General features: G+C 31.5%; 1 protein-coding gene across 1 annotated transcript in view; it reads right to left on the bottom strand.

Moving 5' to 3' along the window:
• The window catches only part of LOC129229928 (uncharacterized), a 47,493-nt gene that overhangs the window by 15,677 nt on the left and 13,556 nt on the right, over positions 1–18,260 (bottom strand). The window contains exons 7-9 of the mRNA XM_054864308.1: positions 10,401–10,435; positions 6,942–6,986; positions 2,394–2,501 (exon numbers count right to left, since the gene is read on the bottom strand). Of these exons, the coding sequence (XP_054720283.1) occupies positions 2,394–2,501; positions 6,942–6,986; positions 10,401–10,435 (188 nt within the window). The remainder of the gene's footprint in view (positions 1–2,393; positions 2,502–6,941; positions 6,987–10,400; positions 10,436–18,260) is intronic.

The following is an 18,260-nucleotide window of genomic DNA, read 5'->3' as shown; positions in this document are numbered from 1 at the left end:
TCTCTTTTTTTTTCCCATTTTCAAACTTCAGATAAACAGTATGCTTATGTGAAATTATGTTTCATGAACTTCATATTTAGATTGAAAAAAAAATAATGAAAGATGCAGAGTGGTTGTTTATTTATACTAATAAAGAGATGTTTAGACTAGTACAGTGTGGGGAACTACGGCTTTTCAGTGATGCTAAAGGGAAGGTCAATTTATGAAACCAATATTTAGTAGGCAATAAAAAAGGCGATACTTGGGCCCAACGGTTCCTTTTCGAAAATTTTCATGTTGCTGGACAGGAATTCGCATTAGCTTGAGAAATATTCGTGTTATAGCCAATTTGCGTAAGTCCAGGGTTATCCTATTTTGTTCACCCCAGGAAAAATCACCGGAAAAAATCTTCTTGGACAAAATGTCATTTTGTCCACTTCATCAGTAAACTGAAAGTTTCGAGTTAAAATTTTGAAGTTTGAAAATAATAAATAATTACATAGATTCTTCCTATTCAAGTAATATTTTAATATAAAAACAGCATACATAAATATGTATATAAACAATTGATTGTAAAATATTTTAAAGTGAAAATAAAAAAAAGTAAGATCAGTTGAAGTTTATGTAAGTGTGTTAATAAATCAAATGAGTATTAAAATAAATTATAATGCATGTAATAGCATTTATAAAACAAGCCCATCAGCTGTAAATTTTATTATGTTTATCTGTCATATGGAGGTTTATTATCCATAAGTGCATTTATAAAATTAAAATGTAGAAATAAAAAGTTTTTAAAGTTTGGAGTTTCAAAACATTAAAAATCATATTAAAAAAGAAAACTACTTGATATTAATAAAAGAAATGTTGGCATGAAGTGAAATCTGTTCTTGCAATACAAATACAAATGTGATGATCAGCAGTAGTCTCTGACTAGGCTGTTCCTAGTCAATTTATTAGTCCCCAATGATGATTAATGGTCCTTTTAAAGCTAGCTACCCTCGTGCCAATTATAGCCTCTTCTGGGTATACCGTATATACTCGCGTATAAGTCGAGAAATTTTGTCCAAAAAATGAGATCAAAGGAAGGGGGGTCGACTTATACGCGGGTCAAATTTTCCGAAAAAAAATTTCCGATCAACGAGAGCTGGGAAGCTACGAGAAATGCCGATGTGCGGTTACAGGTAGTCGCTGATAAGTTGCTAGTGTGAAAAAGTAAACTTATTCAAAAATAATAACTAAAAAAACCTAAATAATACACACAAGTAAAGATAATTTTATTCCTCTTTATTAAGGATCAAATCGACGAGCACGACCGGGAGCGACCGGTTAGAACGCCGCGGTTAGTAACTGGTTACTTACCGGTGACCGGTGAGGTTCGTCGAACGCATCCTTTGATATCATTGACGATTCTGCAGCCGCCGATGTATAGGATGACGCGGTGATGACGGAAGCGGACTTTAATGAACTTTTTTTTGCGTCCGACTCGGAATCCGAGTTTGAAGGCTTTTAGAAATGTTTTCCTATTTAATTCCTATTTTATTTGTAAATAAATGTGTTCATTATTTTGAAATTTCTTTGAAAATAATTCGCGATGTTTTTGGAAAGTATGGGGGTCGACTTATACGCGGGTTTTAGATTTTTCTGGATTTTTTCTCTGAAAAAGGGGGGGTCGACTTATACGCGAGATCGACCTATACGCGAGTATATACGGTACTGTTCTGAGTACCCGCAACACTACTAAAGTAGTAATTTTTCTTAATTTGTATGACATTAACATATCCATAAAATATGCTGAGTGCATCAATATTTTACTATGGGTGACATCAATTAAAAACTCGAAAAATATAACAGTTATAAAATATTTTTAATCTATAAATCTTTGTTTTGTATGTATGTCTCCAAACATTTCATTTGACTTTCCCATTGAGTTTATTTTCTACTATTGTATATAATAGTCTAATCGTGCCCAAAAGCTTATTCACATTGTTAAATTTTATTACTTTTAAGTAAATTATGATCTAAAATCAGCTGCACTAATGTGTAATTAAATAGAAATTTTAGATTAATAAAATTCTGAAGCTAATGATTCTATTTTAATCAAACGATTAATTCGTAATAGAAAATGTATTAGAATATTATACTAATATTATTACACCATAACAATAAATTTATGTATGTATAATCAGTTTATTTTTTATTTTGTCCACTTCGTCCAGTTTTTCCCATTTTGTCCAGTTTCTTCCGGCGTCCCGGACTTTTTACAAAAAAGTGGACAAAATAGCAATCCTGCGTAACTCAGAAAGCGTTGTAGGGGGCATTCACAGAAATTTGATTAATAAGGTACATTATTGGCAGTTCATGCCAGTAGAAAATAAAAACAAATGCAGAGAACAAAAAATAATTGAAAATCTTACACCATCTCCTGACCATCCAAGAAGCCTCTCATCTTCACTTGATAAACAGCCACGAGTTGGGTAAAACACACGAAGCATTACCCAAATAGGAAGCAAATACTTAATAACCTACATTGGAATAAAAAGTCTTGTTTTGAATCTCGTTTAAGAACTAATTCAACATGAATATAGTTGGTTGGTTGTATTGAATTTATAGCCTTAATAGGCTATACTGCACCAACAACATGAATATAACATGGCATCTTACAGGAATTTATTGTAATATATAAACTCAATACTAATATAGACCAAGAAGTTTACATTTATCATAGAAGTTGCTGAATACCATTTTTTAATTTAAAAAAGTAAAAGGTGATAATTTTAATTATGTTGAATTTTGCGAAAAGGTTTTTGTATATGTTTGTCTTATTTACTAATAAGCAAATATGGATTAATGTACACTTCTCAATAAAATTTGAATTCATAACGAACTTTACTGAATGATAAAATATGAGCTTGCACGCATATCATACATGCATAACATCTAACGAGAACAAATATTATACATCAGTTAAAAACAAATTAAAATTTAAAAGAAAAAATCTCAAAGTTGCAATATTGTTTTCAAATTCTCCGAATCATTAGTAAAACTTACTGAAAAAGGGAATTTTTCAGAGGTCACAGGGACCTCCCATCAGGGCACCCTTGGGTCTAATTTGAAAGAACAATAACTCTTATTACATTACTATTATCTGTTTTTAGTAAACCAACTTTTAATAGTGACAATAAGCTCCTATAAAAAGTGAACTGCTATTTTCCCCAAGAACTCAGCTTGGACACAGCCATTTCATTGTTTAATCATTCAATACATACAAATCAAAAATGGTTAATTAATCATTTAGAGATTCAATTTAAGTAATTAATAACTTTATTTCTGACACAGTTTAAAGAGGGAAAAAGACAGAGTTTTCATACTTTCATTATAAGATTAGACAGGGGAGCCCCCCCCCCCAAGAGCAAGGGTGCACTCTCCCTAAATATCATAGAGATCCAACCCCCAAAAAAATGAGAAATACCCCTTAACCCCTCCTAAAAATTTCAATGGCGCAGTCTGTGCCACGACCCCCCCCCCCCAGGTAGGCGCCCCTGGATTAGATTTAGTGCAGTCTGGATCAAATCCCCAAACACCAATAATACACAAAACAAATGAAAAATGCTCTTAAGTGTTTTGAGCTAAAGTATGGGTGAAAATATTGTAATTAATTCTGGGCTATAAACAAATAAGTAAAGTTATTATCAAAAGAAAAAAAAGATTCTGTTTCTACAAAAAAAGTTTAAGTTTTTAAAAGGTTTCTACATTGAATATGAAAATAATAATAATTTCAATTAAATGAACTTCACTCTTTTTATAGATTTATTTATTTCAATTTCTTCACTATCAAAAGCATGGTGTAAAAATACATACTTTAGTTCAAGTAGAGGATAAAAGTATGTAACTTCACTATACTGAGCATCAAGGATCGAAAATATCATGATATTTCCCAAAATATCGAAAATATAGGATATTTTGGTATATATCCAACATTTTCAATCAGCATAAACTAAAGTTTTCAGAATAGTACATGCATACTCAAATCACTCTTTATTTTCTTACATTATTACGAGCTACATTGCCCGGTCTACCTTGAGAATAAAAATTGTGTCAAGTGACGTATATTCAACAATCAAGCTTAAATAATAAAAAATTATACTTATTTCCCTTCCAAACAATGACGACAGATATTAAAATACTTTTGAGAAATTAAAATGCGAATGACGGATTTTAAAAGCATAACCATGGAAACACGAAATAAAATAAGTTTAAGGAATTAAATGCAAAATAAGGAAAGAAACAATTGATTCAAAAAGCGTAACTGTTTAAAGGCGAAAATAAGATGGTTAACAACTTGAATGAAGAAGACATTTTTCGAACTTTAATTAAACACGCTTGTATTTTTTTTCTTTTTGTAGATAGAAGCTTAGTTTTTCCACCATAGGTCGAGATAGATCTGGAGTAAAAAATGTTGCTTTTTCAAATGGTCTCAAAAAGAAAACTGAGACAATTCATTCACTTTTTATTCATAGATTTAATGAAGAAAGTAGTGCCTAACTTTCAGCTAAGCCTAAACAAATTCGAGCTAAAAACGTAAATACATCCTGCCGTAATTAAGTTAGAGCACTGAAACAAAATGCATATAATGCAGAAAATTTTACTCTTTCCAACGATATCAAAATGTTAATATGTGCAAGTAATTTTTCACCCCCATATTCAAGAATTTATATGAATATTAGGCCTAAATTTGAAAAAAAAAAAAAAAAAAAAACTATTCATCAAACTTTTTTCAAACTGGTCTGCAAACCTTTTCAGAATGGAATAAACAGTGAAAATTTCAGCGAAATGGAAAGTATAGTTCTCGAGTTCTGCGAGTTCAAACACACAGATGCTTATTGGAGATTTTATTTTATACTATGTAGAGATAACAATATGTAGACTTAAAATTAACGTTTCTTTCTTTATTTATATCTAATTTTACATTTTTATCAATTTTAAAAGAGTTAATTTAGCATTAGCTGGTTTGCTGATTTTTCTTCTGTTAGTTACTTTTAGTTATATGATTCAAAAATAAAAAATATGCACTAGTCAGTGTACAATCATAAGACATTTTCTTTTTTTCAGACCAACATTTAATATTTAACAAGTTGCTTTTAATCTGAATTAAAATTGCTATAGTACTAATAATTTTATGAATATAAAATAAACTAAAAACAGGAATATTATATTACTTTGTTACATTACTGATGTATTAATACATCATAAAAATAAAGTACATATCTTTTTGGTTATTTTTAATAACAAATGAACAATATTAATAATATTATTATACTTTTCATATTGCAAATATTGTAGTTGAAAAAATAAATATTGGAAATATCAAAATATCATGATATTTTCAAAATAAACATCGGATATATGTATACATATAATAAAACTATATTTGTGTGTGTGTTTGTGGCGCGCATCCTGGGAAAACGGTAAGGCCTAGAAAGATGAAATTTGGTACACAGGTGCAGTTTTTGCCGAAAATGTGCACCTCGGGCTTCGATTTTTGATATTTTAATTAGGAAAAAGTTATTTAATTTTTATGTGTTTTTTTGCACTTTTTAGTACTTTTTACTTTACAGACCCCAAAACAATCACACCACAAATATTTTTTTTACTATAGTGTAGGAAATTTAATTTTAAATATGATGAATGAAAAAATTTTGAAGATGGAGCAATTTTTGTATTTTTTCTAAATTTTTGAAAAAACCTTTATTTTGCATTTTTTTCTGGGTTTAATTTTTTTCGAAACCCATCCTGCAAAAAGTATTGAACCCTCAAATCTAAATTTTAGTTGGTAATAGTAAAAACAGTCTGTCCCCTTTAGAAGAAAAAAGTTTTTAAAAATACGCAATAGTGTTTTTTTTACAATTTTTTTAATGGCAGAACACAACGCGAGCTGCTCGCTTGCCGGCTGAGTTCCGAACTTACCTCATCACGTGATCCAACTGAAATCGTTTGCCTTCTCTTCACCTTTTTTTTTAGTTTTTTATCTTTTTGCAAGCCCTACTTTTTGAACACTACGGGGAAAAAAGAGCCTTTTTCTATGCGGGCTATTTTAATTAAAAAAATAAAGCCCACGATTTTTTGCATGATCTTTGTTTTTGGATTGGCGGTTAGGTTAGGTAGATACAGAGATTGATAGAGGTTGAGTGGACAAAAAAATGTTTCTGTTTTCGAATTAATACTTATATATATACATATATATATAAAAAGATTGTACTTTCAGGAGGTATGCATAGATCGTATAGATTGATAGATAGACAAATATAGAGGTCGATATAGTAGATGGACAGCAAGAAAGAGGCATGCCCCTCATTTAAGGAATTTCAACGGGGTGTCAGTGCCGCCTCCCCCCACACATCATAACTTTGAAAAAACAATGCTTTCACATAAAAGTGGAAGTGCTTTTTGTTACTTTTCAACAAAATTTGCATGAAGAGTACGTTGTTTGTGTCTCCCCTCCCCCTCCTTTAAAAATATTCTAAACGACGGAGAAAATATTTTATTCAAACTACTAAAGATATGGATAGATATAGATTGATTGATACTGCCACGAAATTTGTTTAAGCAGCCCCGAAGGCAACAACATTGGCGTAAAAAGGCGAATGATAATATTGATGTATAGAGAAAAACATTGATTAATACCGTCGCTAAATTGTCTAAGCAGCCGCCCAAGGCGGCAACCCTGGCGCAAAAAGGCAAATGGCGTAAAAAGGTGGACCAGCTGGTTGCCGCAGGCGGTTAGTATGGTAATATATATTGACTAATATATATCGGCAGATCCCTGTTAATTTACTACTACATTGATCACTTCTGCTAACTACAGGAAAAAATAAATAAAAAATGACCCCCCCCCCCACACACAAAAGAAAGAATACAGCACAAAGAAACATAAATATCTAGAATGAAACATTGAACTGACATACCATAAATAAAGCATAAACAGGAGAATAAATTTCTTGTGCATGATCCTAAATTAAAAGAAAAATTGTGAATAAAATTTTTATCTTATTCAATAAATAAATATCCAAAATAAAACAAAATTAATTTTTAAAATAATGTGGAAGGCTTACAATCAGATGTTTAAACTAGACAAATCAGGATTTAAGATTTGAATTCTAATTCCCTATGCACTTACGCTGCTGGGTGCTACTCAAAGTTTAATATTTATGACTTCCACCAAAAAAAGATCTTTGCAACTGTAAGGATGTTTATAAGTATTCAAAATAAATATATATACAACATAATTAAAACAATAAGAAACTATTTTCGATCTATTTTAACCAAACTTCATCAAATCTATTTTGTAACTAAATTTGTCAGGGCCCCTCAGTAGTCCTGGTTCCCAATACAACCATCCATTTGTTTGTCATCTAATGAGATATATACAGCATCTATTAGCAACTCAGAATTCAAATAAATTACCCCCCCCCCCCAACTTTTCAGTTGAATTACTTCTCAAAAATGCAGCAAATAGTGTGTGTGTATAAATTATCAGGAACAATTTTTTTTCTGCCATACTATAACTTGCAGCCTGCAAGTACTGAACCTGCCTCATGATTGGGATGTTAGTTTTTAAGCAGGCCAGGTGTCAGATGTTGACGAGGGCCTTGTAAAACGGGTAAGGGCCAATGGTGCATTTTACTCGAAAGTGCTGCAAAATTTAAAAAGACACAATCTGCCATTGCTGTTAACTAGGAACTAGATCTGGAAAATATACCAATCAACTCCTGCATCCTGGTGACTATTTGACCAAAAATTATATCAGAATGATTTTACAGCCCCCCCCCCTACAGTTCCAATTAGGTAACAGCAGACTATTTCCTGTTTCCCAGAGTAAAAACTGCGCTCAAAGGACCTTGAATGACATTAAAGAGGTTTACTTACATGCTTTAAAGAAATAGTCGTAATAGTGAATCTCAGAACCATGTCAATGCTCAAAGATTGTACTTTGAACAATGTTGTTGTTTGTGATAACTTTGATAAAACTCTTTTTCTAGCTGTTTTCTAATTCTTCCCATGGATAACATGCATAAAAAGTACTTTTCAATTTGACATTTCTTTAACTAAAAAGATGCAAAATGGGCTATATACTGACAATGACAACAAAAGAACAGCAAAGGGCTGGCTGTGTTTTGTGGATGATATTTATTGCTTCTCATTAATAGCTACATGATAATCATACTAGTGATTTTAGTTCTTCCAAAAAACTACACTTCACATTAACTAATAAAAGAGGTGAATTCCAGGAAAAAGGCGATATGACACTTGAATTTTAAAACTTAATATTCTGTCACTTGCCATATACCATTTTCTTCAGAAATGAATGAACTTCTTGAATCTTAACATGTATTTCGCAAATAGTTCGACTTCCAGAAAATCGGGGGCAAAATCAAATTTTCTCTTTGTATTTTTACAGAGCAAAAAATCTCTTTTTTGTTACATACAGTAATTGCAATAAACTTGTTATCAGCATATAATATTTAGGTTAACTTTTATCTTCTGAATGCATAGTTTAACTTTTTGGTAAGTAATTTAAAATTTCTCCTTTTTTTTTTCAACCATGAAGTAGGTCCATTACTAAGGTGACAACTTGATATCTTTCAGTTACCAAAATACTACATCTCAATTAGTTCACCAAGAACCTATTGGGCATAGAAACTAGTGTTTTTTTTTTTTTTTTTGTGCAAAGCAGAATTATGCCCCTCGTCAAGGAGGCATAGTTATAATTTTAATGGATATTTAATTTATATGGTTTTTAATGGTAATGAAGGGACAAAAAAAAGTACGGTAACAGAAGGGCATTTAACTATAAGCTGATACAGAGTAAAATTTTAGAATGCTAGGAAAAAACAAACTATTGTTTAAAGTTAGTAGTCATATTTAAAACATACATAAGTAAAATTTGTGCAAAAATTTATGCTTTTATTTAAAAAAACAATTATTTAATATTTTAAAAAACTGTTTTGTGATTTTATTTTTTCTATTGAATGTGAAGAAAATCATGAAATTGACACTTAAAAACTCCTAAGCATGTGAAAATCATTTCGGTATGACATGTTTGTAGTATAACAAGCCAATCCAACCAGTAACATATGCTTAAAAACTTGAAATTTTTATTGTAACAATACAATATTGAAACTGCTTTCAGATTTGTTGCCACAAGTCACAGGAAAGGACTGTTAAGAGCATTTTTTTAACTGTTAAACACACTGCAAAGAAATCAGTAAATGCATAAATCAAATTTCAAAAAGATGTGGAAAAAAGGATCCAAAAAGATCCATTCTCATCCTGACACACAGAATTTCACTAATTGAATCCTGTAGCAACCTATGTTATTGAATATAGTAAATACTTCAACAAATCGAATGAGATTTCACTTCAAAGTCAACAGACTCACAGTTATAAATGATGTTAAAAATGAAGATACTGCTGAATCAAAAAACCCAAATTATGAGAATATGCCTAAGTATTCATTAATGTTTGGACAAGTTTTGTTAGTTGAATGGAAGGGAAAGAAATGAACAAAAAGCAATGTTGGATAGGTACTTCATATAGAACATGGAAGAATAGAAACTTGTTTGAGAATGCATAATAATGTGGGAATGATATTCGTGTTTCCTGAGAAAGAAGATAAATGTTTTATGGATTATGATAAAATTATTGAATATTTAAAGAATTCAAAATTATAACAGATGGCTAAGGCATAAGATATCATAGTTTCAGACTGCTGTATTACCTGAATAAATGTTTGTAAGTAGAAATTTTCCAAGTTTAATTGTTTTGGACTCCTTGTTCTTCCATTACCCTTAACAAATATATAAATTATATGCTTAAAATAATTATTTTTTAAAACTAGAAGTCGAATTGTAACAACTGAACACTCCTGTATGTGCTCTAATTTTTATAGAATATTCCCTTTTATAGTTTAGATGAACTTTTGGGAAGAACATGATAGTGTGAAAACCATGCTGCAAAAATTTCCTTCCATTGCTGTTTTTAAAATTTGATTTAAAAAAAAAAGTTACTAACAAAAAATTCTTGGTTTTGGTTTTTTTAGCAACTTACTATGATGTGTATAAAAGTCTATGTTTCAGTTTTTGAAAAAAAATATGTATTTCGATATGCACACCGTCAGAAATGCATCGATTTTTTATTGTAAAACTGTCCTCCTGTTACCGCTGGAATTCACTTAGAAATGTATGTAATAGAAGTGTAAAAATGAAAGCAATTTAAACAAGAATATAAAAACCAAGAATTTTCTGGTCTCTGGGGGAGATGGTAGCTGGTTAATTTCCAGCAAAATTAGCTTATCAGAAGCTGATGAAAAATTGGTAACTTAATGATATATATTTTTTAAGGAATTGAATGCAACATAAACTTACAAATATACCACTGCAACCATCTTCAATATTTCCCACTGAAAAGGAAAAAAATAAATAAGATAAGGAAGGCAAAATAAAGATGTCTAGTCACATTGTAGCTCTCAATAATGACCTCAAATTGAATCTATTATTTTGATAACATTCAATTCACATTCTGATATTTGTAGTGTCGAAATTTTTGTTCAAGAATAGAAACAGGTATTAGGGTCTGATTAAAAGTAACTGTGGCTTCGATCTGGTAGCATTTTAATGCATGGGACTTTCACAAACCACGGCAAGATTAAGATAGTAAATTTACTTCAAGATGGATGCCATTGTATTTTTAATTAAATATGCAACATTTTAAAGAACAAAATGATGATCTCTGGCAACCAATCACTAAAGGTTATGCAATTAGGCTAAATAATTATAATTAAGGTACAAAATATGATTGTGTATGAATAAAAGAGTCAGAAGGTAATCAACACGAACAGGATTTAATATTAAGGACAAAAACAATAATATAAACAAATGCACAAAAATAATTTAAACAATAGTTTCAGGACAATAAGTTAACCAATAAGTAAAGAGGTGAGCTCTGGGATCAAAGTCAGGCAGTGGCGTAGCTAGACCCGACTTTCGGGGGGGGTTTCTTCTTTTACACACACACACACATATATATATATATATATATATATATATATATATATATATATATATATATATATGTATATATATATATATATAATCGCTTGGAATTTTTTCCTTTTCTTCTTTTTTTTTTCTTTCTCTTCTCTCTTCTTTTTCTCTTTTTTTTTTTTTGAGACTGACGTTTCGGGGGGGGGGGGGGTTTGTCCCCAAAACCCCCCCCCTTAGCTACGCCCCTGAAGTCAGGCATGGGTGCAAGTTTGGTGATGTGTTCAAGACGGAAAATATTTTCAGCTCCCCCCCCCCCCCTGCCCGCATGCAGGCTTAAGGAAAAATTTATGTGTATTAATGTTGTAGATTTTACAACATTAATACACAGCTTTTGGAATCTGTGTTTGATTTAAATTTTAAGCCTTTAAATTGTTATATTTAAGTGTTTTGACATCATAATTCCAAAAAATCTACAATCCAGCAATAAGTGGAGGGGGGAGGTCTGGGGGACTCTCCCCAGAAAGTTTTCAAATAGAAGTCCAAAAAACGCTATGGTAGGCCATTTTGGTAAAGTTTTGGGAAAGGAGGGGTTCAGGAACTTACATCAATTATTTCAAACTGATAGTCCCAAAATAACAATATTGGGCAGCTTTCAAAAATATTAAAGGGAGGGGAGGTGCTCTGGGCTCTCTCAGAAATCGATGTTTTAAAAATGAAATTGTACTCCATCTTTCATAACGTTTATAAGCTTTTTGAATGCACTATGGAAGGGATGGAGTTCAGGAACCCTCCTTCGGCAATATTTCGAAATTGAAGTTCCAAAAATGGAATTTTAGATGATGTTGGATAATGTTAGGGGTAAAAGCGTTCACAGCGCCGCACCATTAGTTTATGCCAATTGTAAACATTTTTATTGCAGCAATAAAATCGCTTAGGACATAAGGTTTTAACTTTTGCAACATAAATCAGTTCTGCTCGGAATGTCCTACATAAGGTAGCGCCAACAAACCAGAAATGAAGGAAAAGTGGGGGAAGGGTAAGGCCGACTAATGATAATGAATTGGCACCATTCCCCCCCCCCCCACAGTCTTCATTTGAAAAAGAATTCTTTTATAAGATAGCAGGTGGTGAAATTGGCAATAAAAAATCGCTTCAGTGAAGTAGATATATTTTTTAAACAAGGTATCCTTTCCAATATTCCTTTAAATTTTCAGCATCAAAACATTTTCTGAAGAGAACTCCCGAAATCCTTCCTCTGAGTTCACCACAAACGTCCTAAATTTCAATTTTTAAGGCTTCAGTTCCTAAATTGTTTTGTAAGAATAGTACCCCTCTTACCTATAAACATGACTTATGACAGCCTAAAAGTTTTAATACTTTAATTTTGGAAACTTTTTGAAAGAACCTTCCTACACCCTTCCCCCTTAAGTCATCCAAAGATAGCCCAAAACAATTCCCTCCCTCTTGACATTGCCAAAGACAGCCTAAAAGTTTTAAGACTTCAATTACAAACACTTTTCGGGTGAGGGTCCCAAATGCCATTTCACTCAAGTCCATTTAATTATAGCCTCAAATAGTTTTTAAAACATTAGCTACAAAACATTTTCATGTTACAACACCAAAACCATCTCTCATAAATTCTTCAAAGATTACCTAAATTAGTGTTTTTAAGACTCCAAATATTTGATTTTTTTTAAACCTCCCTCTTTCCCCTTTTACATCATTAAAGACGACCTAAAAAATTTTAAGAGTTTGCAGAGGAGAAATATCGAACTACTCCTAGCTTCAAAAATGGCTTTCAGTTCAGTTTTTCGATATTTTATACTGTAACCCTTGAGTAACACCTCCCCCCCCTCTTAGATTGTCCAAGATATCAACGTTTTAAGACCTCAGTATCGTGGGTTAATTTGCGAACTGATTACCCTCTTTGCAAGAGCAGCGTTTTTTCGCAAATTCGTGCTGCCGTTATTTTTCTCCTTTTCTTTCTCCCCCCCCCCACCCATATTTACAATCTAGCGAGTGATAGATTCAATGACATTGGAATTTAGTGATTGCTAAAGTCTTTGTCAAAAATGCAGGAACGGTTGCCCATCGGTGTTTCCAACCAGCTTGAAATTTCCCCTCGATTATTTCCAAAATTCCCATTTTCATTGAAATATTCAAAATCCTTGATAGTTTCCGTTTTACCTGGTATGTGGACGCCCTTTGATGTGGCGAAAACATTTCATCTTGTCAGCAATCACACTCAATCGGTGATTCAGATTCAGCTCTTTAAGACATTTTAAGAGTGTACATAATTTTCATTTATGCGTGTAAAGTTTGCAAAAAAAAAAAAAAAAACCCGCAAATGAAAAAAACGAAAGAATGATCGAAAATAGCGTGATAAAAGGCTAAATTTTCATTTAGAGCCAATTATTTCGAAAAAAACAGGGAGAATAGCGAGTAACTCATCGGTCTGCAATGCAGTGAGTTGGAAATAACAGAGCTATACTTAAAAAAGTCAAACGGCGCGAGCCGAAAAGCCATTCCTCCAAAAGCACGTTGCAAACAAAACAAGCCCATAGCGGAAAACCAAGAGAATATCGATGTAAATTAGTGGTTATGGAACGGTCCAGTAATTAAAGCATATTTTCCAAACACTCAATTTCTCTTTTTTAAGTAAAAACTGAAAGAAAGGCATCGAATTTCTTTCCGTCCCGACCTCTGTCTCGGAAATTTGTCCAAGACGGAAATCCATCCTGAGACGGAAGGTCTTGCACCCATGAAGTCAGGGTTAGCAAGGTTTGGGACACTATATGGTAAAAACTTTATGTCCAAAAGTGTCTGAAACTATATATTTAGGAAAATTGTAATGTGTAAGCGTTTATCAAATCATATGTATAAAAGTAATTAATATTAAAATTTAAGTTAAAACATACTTTATTGAAAGTGAACATTTAAATATATATTTAAAACATAAAATTTATAATGTTGATTATGATCTAGTAATATAGAAGTTGTTATTATCCATTGCAAAGTTCAAATCATTAAAAATGTAATTATTTTTCTCCTTCTAAATATTGCAATAATTATCCAAATATTATTTTCTTGAGTTATAAATGGAACAGAAATTTGAATTGTGAATCACAAAACTTTCAACTATTACAAGCAGAAGTTTTTATGTAAATTGTTGGCAAACTTTAATTTTTCTTGCATGAAATATACATAGTTTTAACTTAACATTTCAAATGGTATCAAATATTTATTGATTAAAACTAATTTATATTTATATCTAAAGATTACTAGTATCACAGTAAATACAAATTGAATAGATCACACTGTTTTAGCTCAACTTATAGGCGGGTCATTCCACGTCAAATCAACCACAAAAATGGGATTTTAACACCCACCGTCTCGGAATTTGATAAAACTTGGTATACTTCATCCCTTTATGGTTATAAGCAACCCCCTAATTTTTTTTCTTTCAATATCAATTCGTTTTGATTTTATAGCCTTTTGAAATTCAGCGATTTTGCATTTTTTATCATTTTTGAGACACTCAAACTGAGAAGATGTTGTTTATTAAAAAAATTGTTTCTTGGTAAGTAATGCTATAATCTTTCTGAAAATTTTTGCATGAAATGTAAAGACTTTGAACATGTTGATAAAAAATATCTTAATAGTTTTAGTTTACATAAGAAATTTTTAAAAAATTAGAAAAGTGAAAATTTAAAATGTCAAAAAAAGGTGCTGACATAATTCTGAATTTCAACAAGAGGGTCAGCTTTAAAAATCATAATTTTTTTAAAAAAGTATCATGAATATGTATTCTAACTTATCCAATAAAAAACATTAGGGGACTTTGAGGGATTCTGCCCTCCCTCCCCATTCTGAAAAAAAAAGCAGGAAACATCATACAGACAATCTCTTCCATATTCTTAACAACAGAATTGTCAGCAATTACGACAAAAATTCAAATATACAGTGTGTTGAACATTGGACTCAAATGTAAAAAAAATCTAAGCTTCTTTTTCATTTGAAATAACTTAAAATATGGGGTATTTCCACCCCAAATCTACCGTAAAAATGGGATTTTAACATGTACCACCACAGATTTTGATGAAACTTGGTATACTTCCTTATTTTGTGGTAAAAAGCAACCCCTTAGTTTTCTTTTTCTTTCAATCTCAATGTATTTTGATATTATAGACTTATCAAATTTTTTGATTTTGCATTTTTTGTCACTTTTGAGACATTCAAACTGAACTGTTGTTTAATGGGAAAAAAATTTTTCTTAGCAACTAATAAACTTACCTTTTTGGAAATTTTCATAAAAAAGATTTTGAATATTTTTATTAAAAATATTATAATAATCTTGGTTTATACTAAGAATTTTTAAAAAATAGGAAAAAGAAAAATTTTGATTTTTTTTTTGGTGAAAAAAGCCATTGTCAAATTTTTAACATCAGGGTCAGTTTTAAAAATCATGTTTAACAATGAAAAATGATCATGAGTATGAGTCCTAACTTCCCCTATGAAAAAAGTTATGGGTCTTTTAGAGATTCTGCCCCCCGTCCCTCTTCAGAAAAAATGAAAGCATCAGAGAAAAGCTCTTCTATGTCTTTGAAAACAGAGTTCCCAACAATTATTTTTTTAAAAAAAAATATATATAAAGTGTGTTTAATATTGAAGTCAGACATATAAATTTAATATTTAAGCTTTTTTTAAAATTTGAAATAGTTAAAAATTGTTTAAAATATAGACATTCTGAAAATAAGATATCATAAAATTTAAAAATTACAGACAATAATATCTGCATACAGATTACTGCATTTTAGTTAAGACAACACAAAACAAAAATTAACTCTTAACACCAATTTATAATCATGCAGTTTCTAGCACTTTCAGGATCCCCCCCCCCTCCCACCTAAACCCTTATGTTTGAGAAAAATTGCTATAGTGGAACTGTATTTCGTAGTAAGTTACCACCCTAATTCTCCTGGCTTGCTAATTCTGTATTAGCTACCAGTTTGTTTGGCTCTCTTGGCTCCTTAAGAGAATTTTCGCCTCCAGCTCATGTGATTCCTATTCCGGGCTGATGAGTGCTAAAAAGCACGAAACTGCAGTCCTCGGATGGAATAACTGAGCTGGCGGTGTATTTTAAGTATAGTGGAACTGTTTTTCATTTTAGTGTTACTGCTGTACAGCAACAAATTCATCCTTTTCATTTCTTGAAAATAGTTAACACCCCTTAAAAGTTAATAGCTTGATTGCTTAGTAATAATATGTTCTAAATAAAGTAAATTACCTTCCCCCCTCCCTTCATAGCAAATGAGGAAATAAATTGCATCTCTCATATTCAATGGATTTTTGTATGTTTTTTTAATGAGAATAAGAAACTAAATTAGTATTTGCAAGGGAAAACTAGTATGTTGTGGCCATCACGAAACTTTCTTCTATATATATATATATTTTTTTTTTCTGATCCCTCCCCATGCTTGACGAGGAAGCAATATTCCCAACAAAAACAAAATGACACATGCAAAAACTTGACGACTATCCCAATGTCTGAATTATTGCAAAAGCAAAGCAAAGAGCGAAAATTGAAAGTTATTTTAAAAGCCTTGCTTGAATGAATTACAAATATTTTATTTGTTAACAAACATAAGATGGCAACAGTTCAAAATTTTAAATCATTGAGATAATATTTCCTATCATTTCCATACAATTACTAGTATGTTGTGGCCATTACGAAACTTTCTTCTATATTTTTTTTTTCTGATCCCTCCCCATGCTTGACGAGGAAGCAATATTCCCAACAAAAACAAAATTACACTTGCTAAAACTTGACGACCATCCCAATGTCTGAATTATTGCAAAAGCAAAGCAAAGAGTGAAAATTGAAAGTTATTTTAAAAGCCTTGCTTGAATTAATTACAAATATTTTATTTGTTAACAAACATAAGATGGCAACAGTTAAAAATTTTAAATCATTGAGATAATATTTCCTATCATTTCCATACAATTAAAATCACGAGAAATACGCAGACGACAATCTATTACGATTTATCTTTCTTATTGTTGCATTAATAAAAATATTTTTATTCGCAAAAAAAAAAAAAAAAATCAACACCTCTTGGAGCGATCGGCGTCAAAATTGAACCAAAGCCTGTTTACATATGGATTCACATATATTCCAAATTTCAACCAGAACGTAGCATTACTTCTTGAGATAGGGCACTCAAAATGGAAAAAAAGAACGGGTGATTGTGCTACCCCCTTTTTAGCTGTTGACACAAAAATAAAATCAGTTCTTATACCCACTAAGGGCTACTTGCCGATAAATTTTTCTTTCATTCCGTTCATTATTTCTTGAGAAACAGCAGTCACAATTGACGACAAAAAACGTTCTATAGCTCAACCCCCATTTGAGTTATTGACACCAAAATTGAATCAGCACCTGTTCCTGTTAATACCAACATATGGACCAAATTTTGTTTGATTCCGCCAGTTACTTCCTGAGGAATAGCAAGCACGCGTAACTCGAAAAACGTCCCATTTCTCCACTCCCCTTGGAGGAATTCGCGCCAAAAACTAATGGGCACAAGTTCACATAGGGGTACATATGTGTACTAAATTTCGTTCGATTTCATGCGGTAGTTTTTGTTGTAGAGCGGCCACAAAAAACTGGTCACACACAGACGTGACACACATACACACACACACACACACACATACACACACACATACAGACAGACAGACATTTTCCAAAAATGGTCGAAATGGACTCAGCACACCTCAAAACGTTCGAATCCGTCAAAATTCGAAATTCGAAAATTTGCACGAATCCAATACTTTCTTCTATATATTAGATATAGAAGAAAGTAAAAACAATATTTGTCCGGATTCCCCCCCCCCCAACATAACTTGCATCTTTTCCTCAACTGCTTTTGGGGGTGTACACTAGTGCAACGCAATTAAGTGCAATAAATAGAATAGAGAAAAGAAATTAATATAAAATGTGCTAATTCAAACTACAACGGAACCTCCATAACTCAACAAACCAAGGAAACATGAAAAAATTTCGACTTAAGTGGACGTCAACTTACTGGGGTTCTAAAATTTTAATTCCTAAAGAGTTTCTGTGTGTACAACTTACTTACTGATGCTTAATATTCACATTATGAAAACTAATTCCAGTAAAGGAATTTTCTATTCTTTTCGTTTTCTTTCTTTGAAAAGTATATAGTAAAATCAATAATA

The sequence above is a fragment of the Uloborus diversus genome, chromosome 9 (genome assembly GCF_026930045.1).
Source record: "Uloborus diversus isolate 005 chromosome 9, Udiv.v.3.1, whole genome shotgun sequence".
In the NCBI taxonomy this organism is placed as follows: Eukaryota; Metazoa; Arthropoda; class Arachnida; order Araneae; family Uloboridae; genus Uloborus; species Uloborus diversus.
This window is presented reverse-complemented; position numbering and strand designations above follow the sequence as displayed.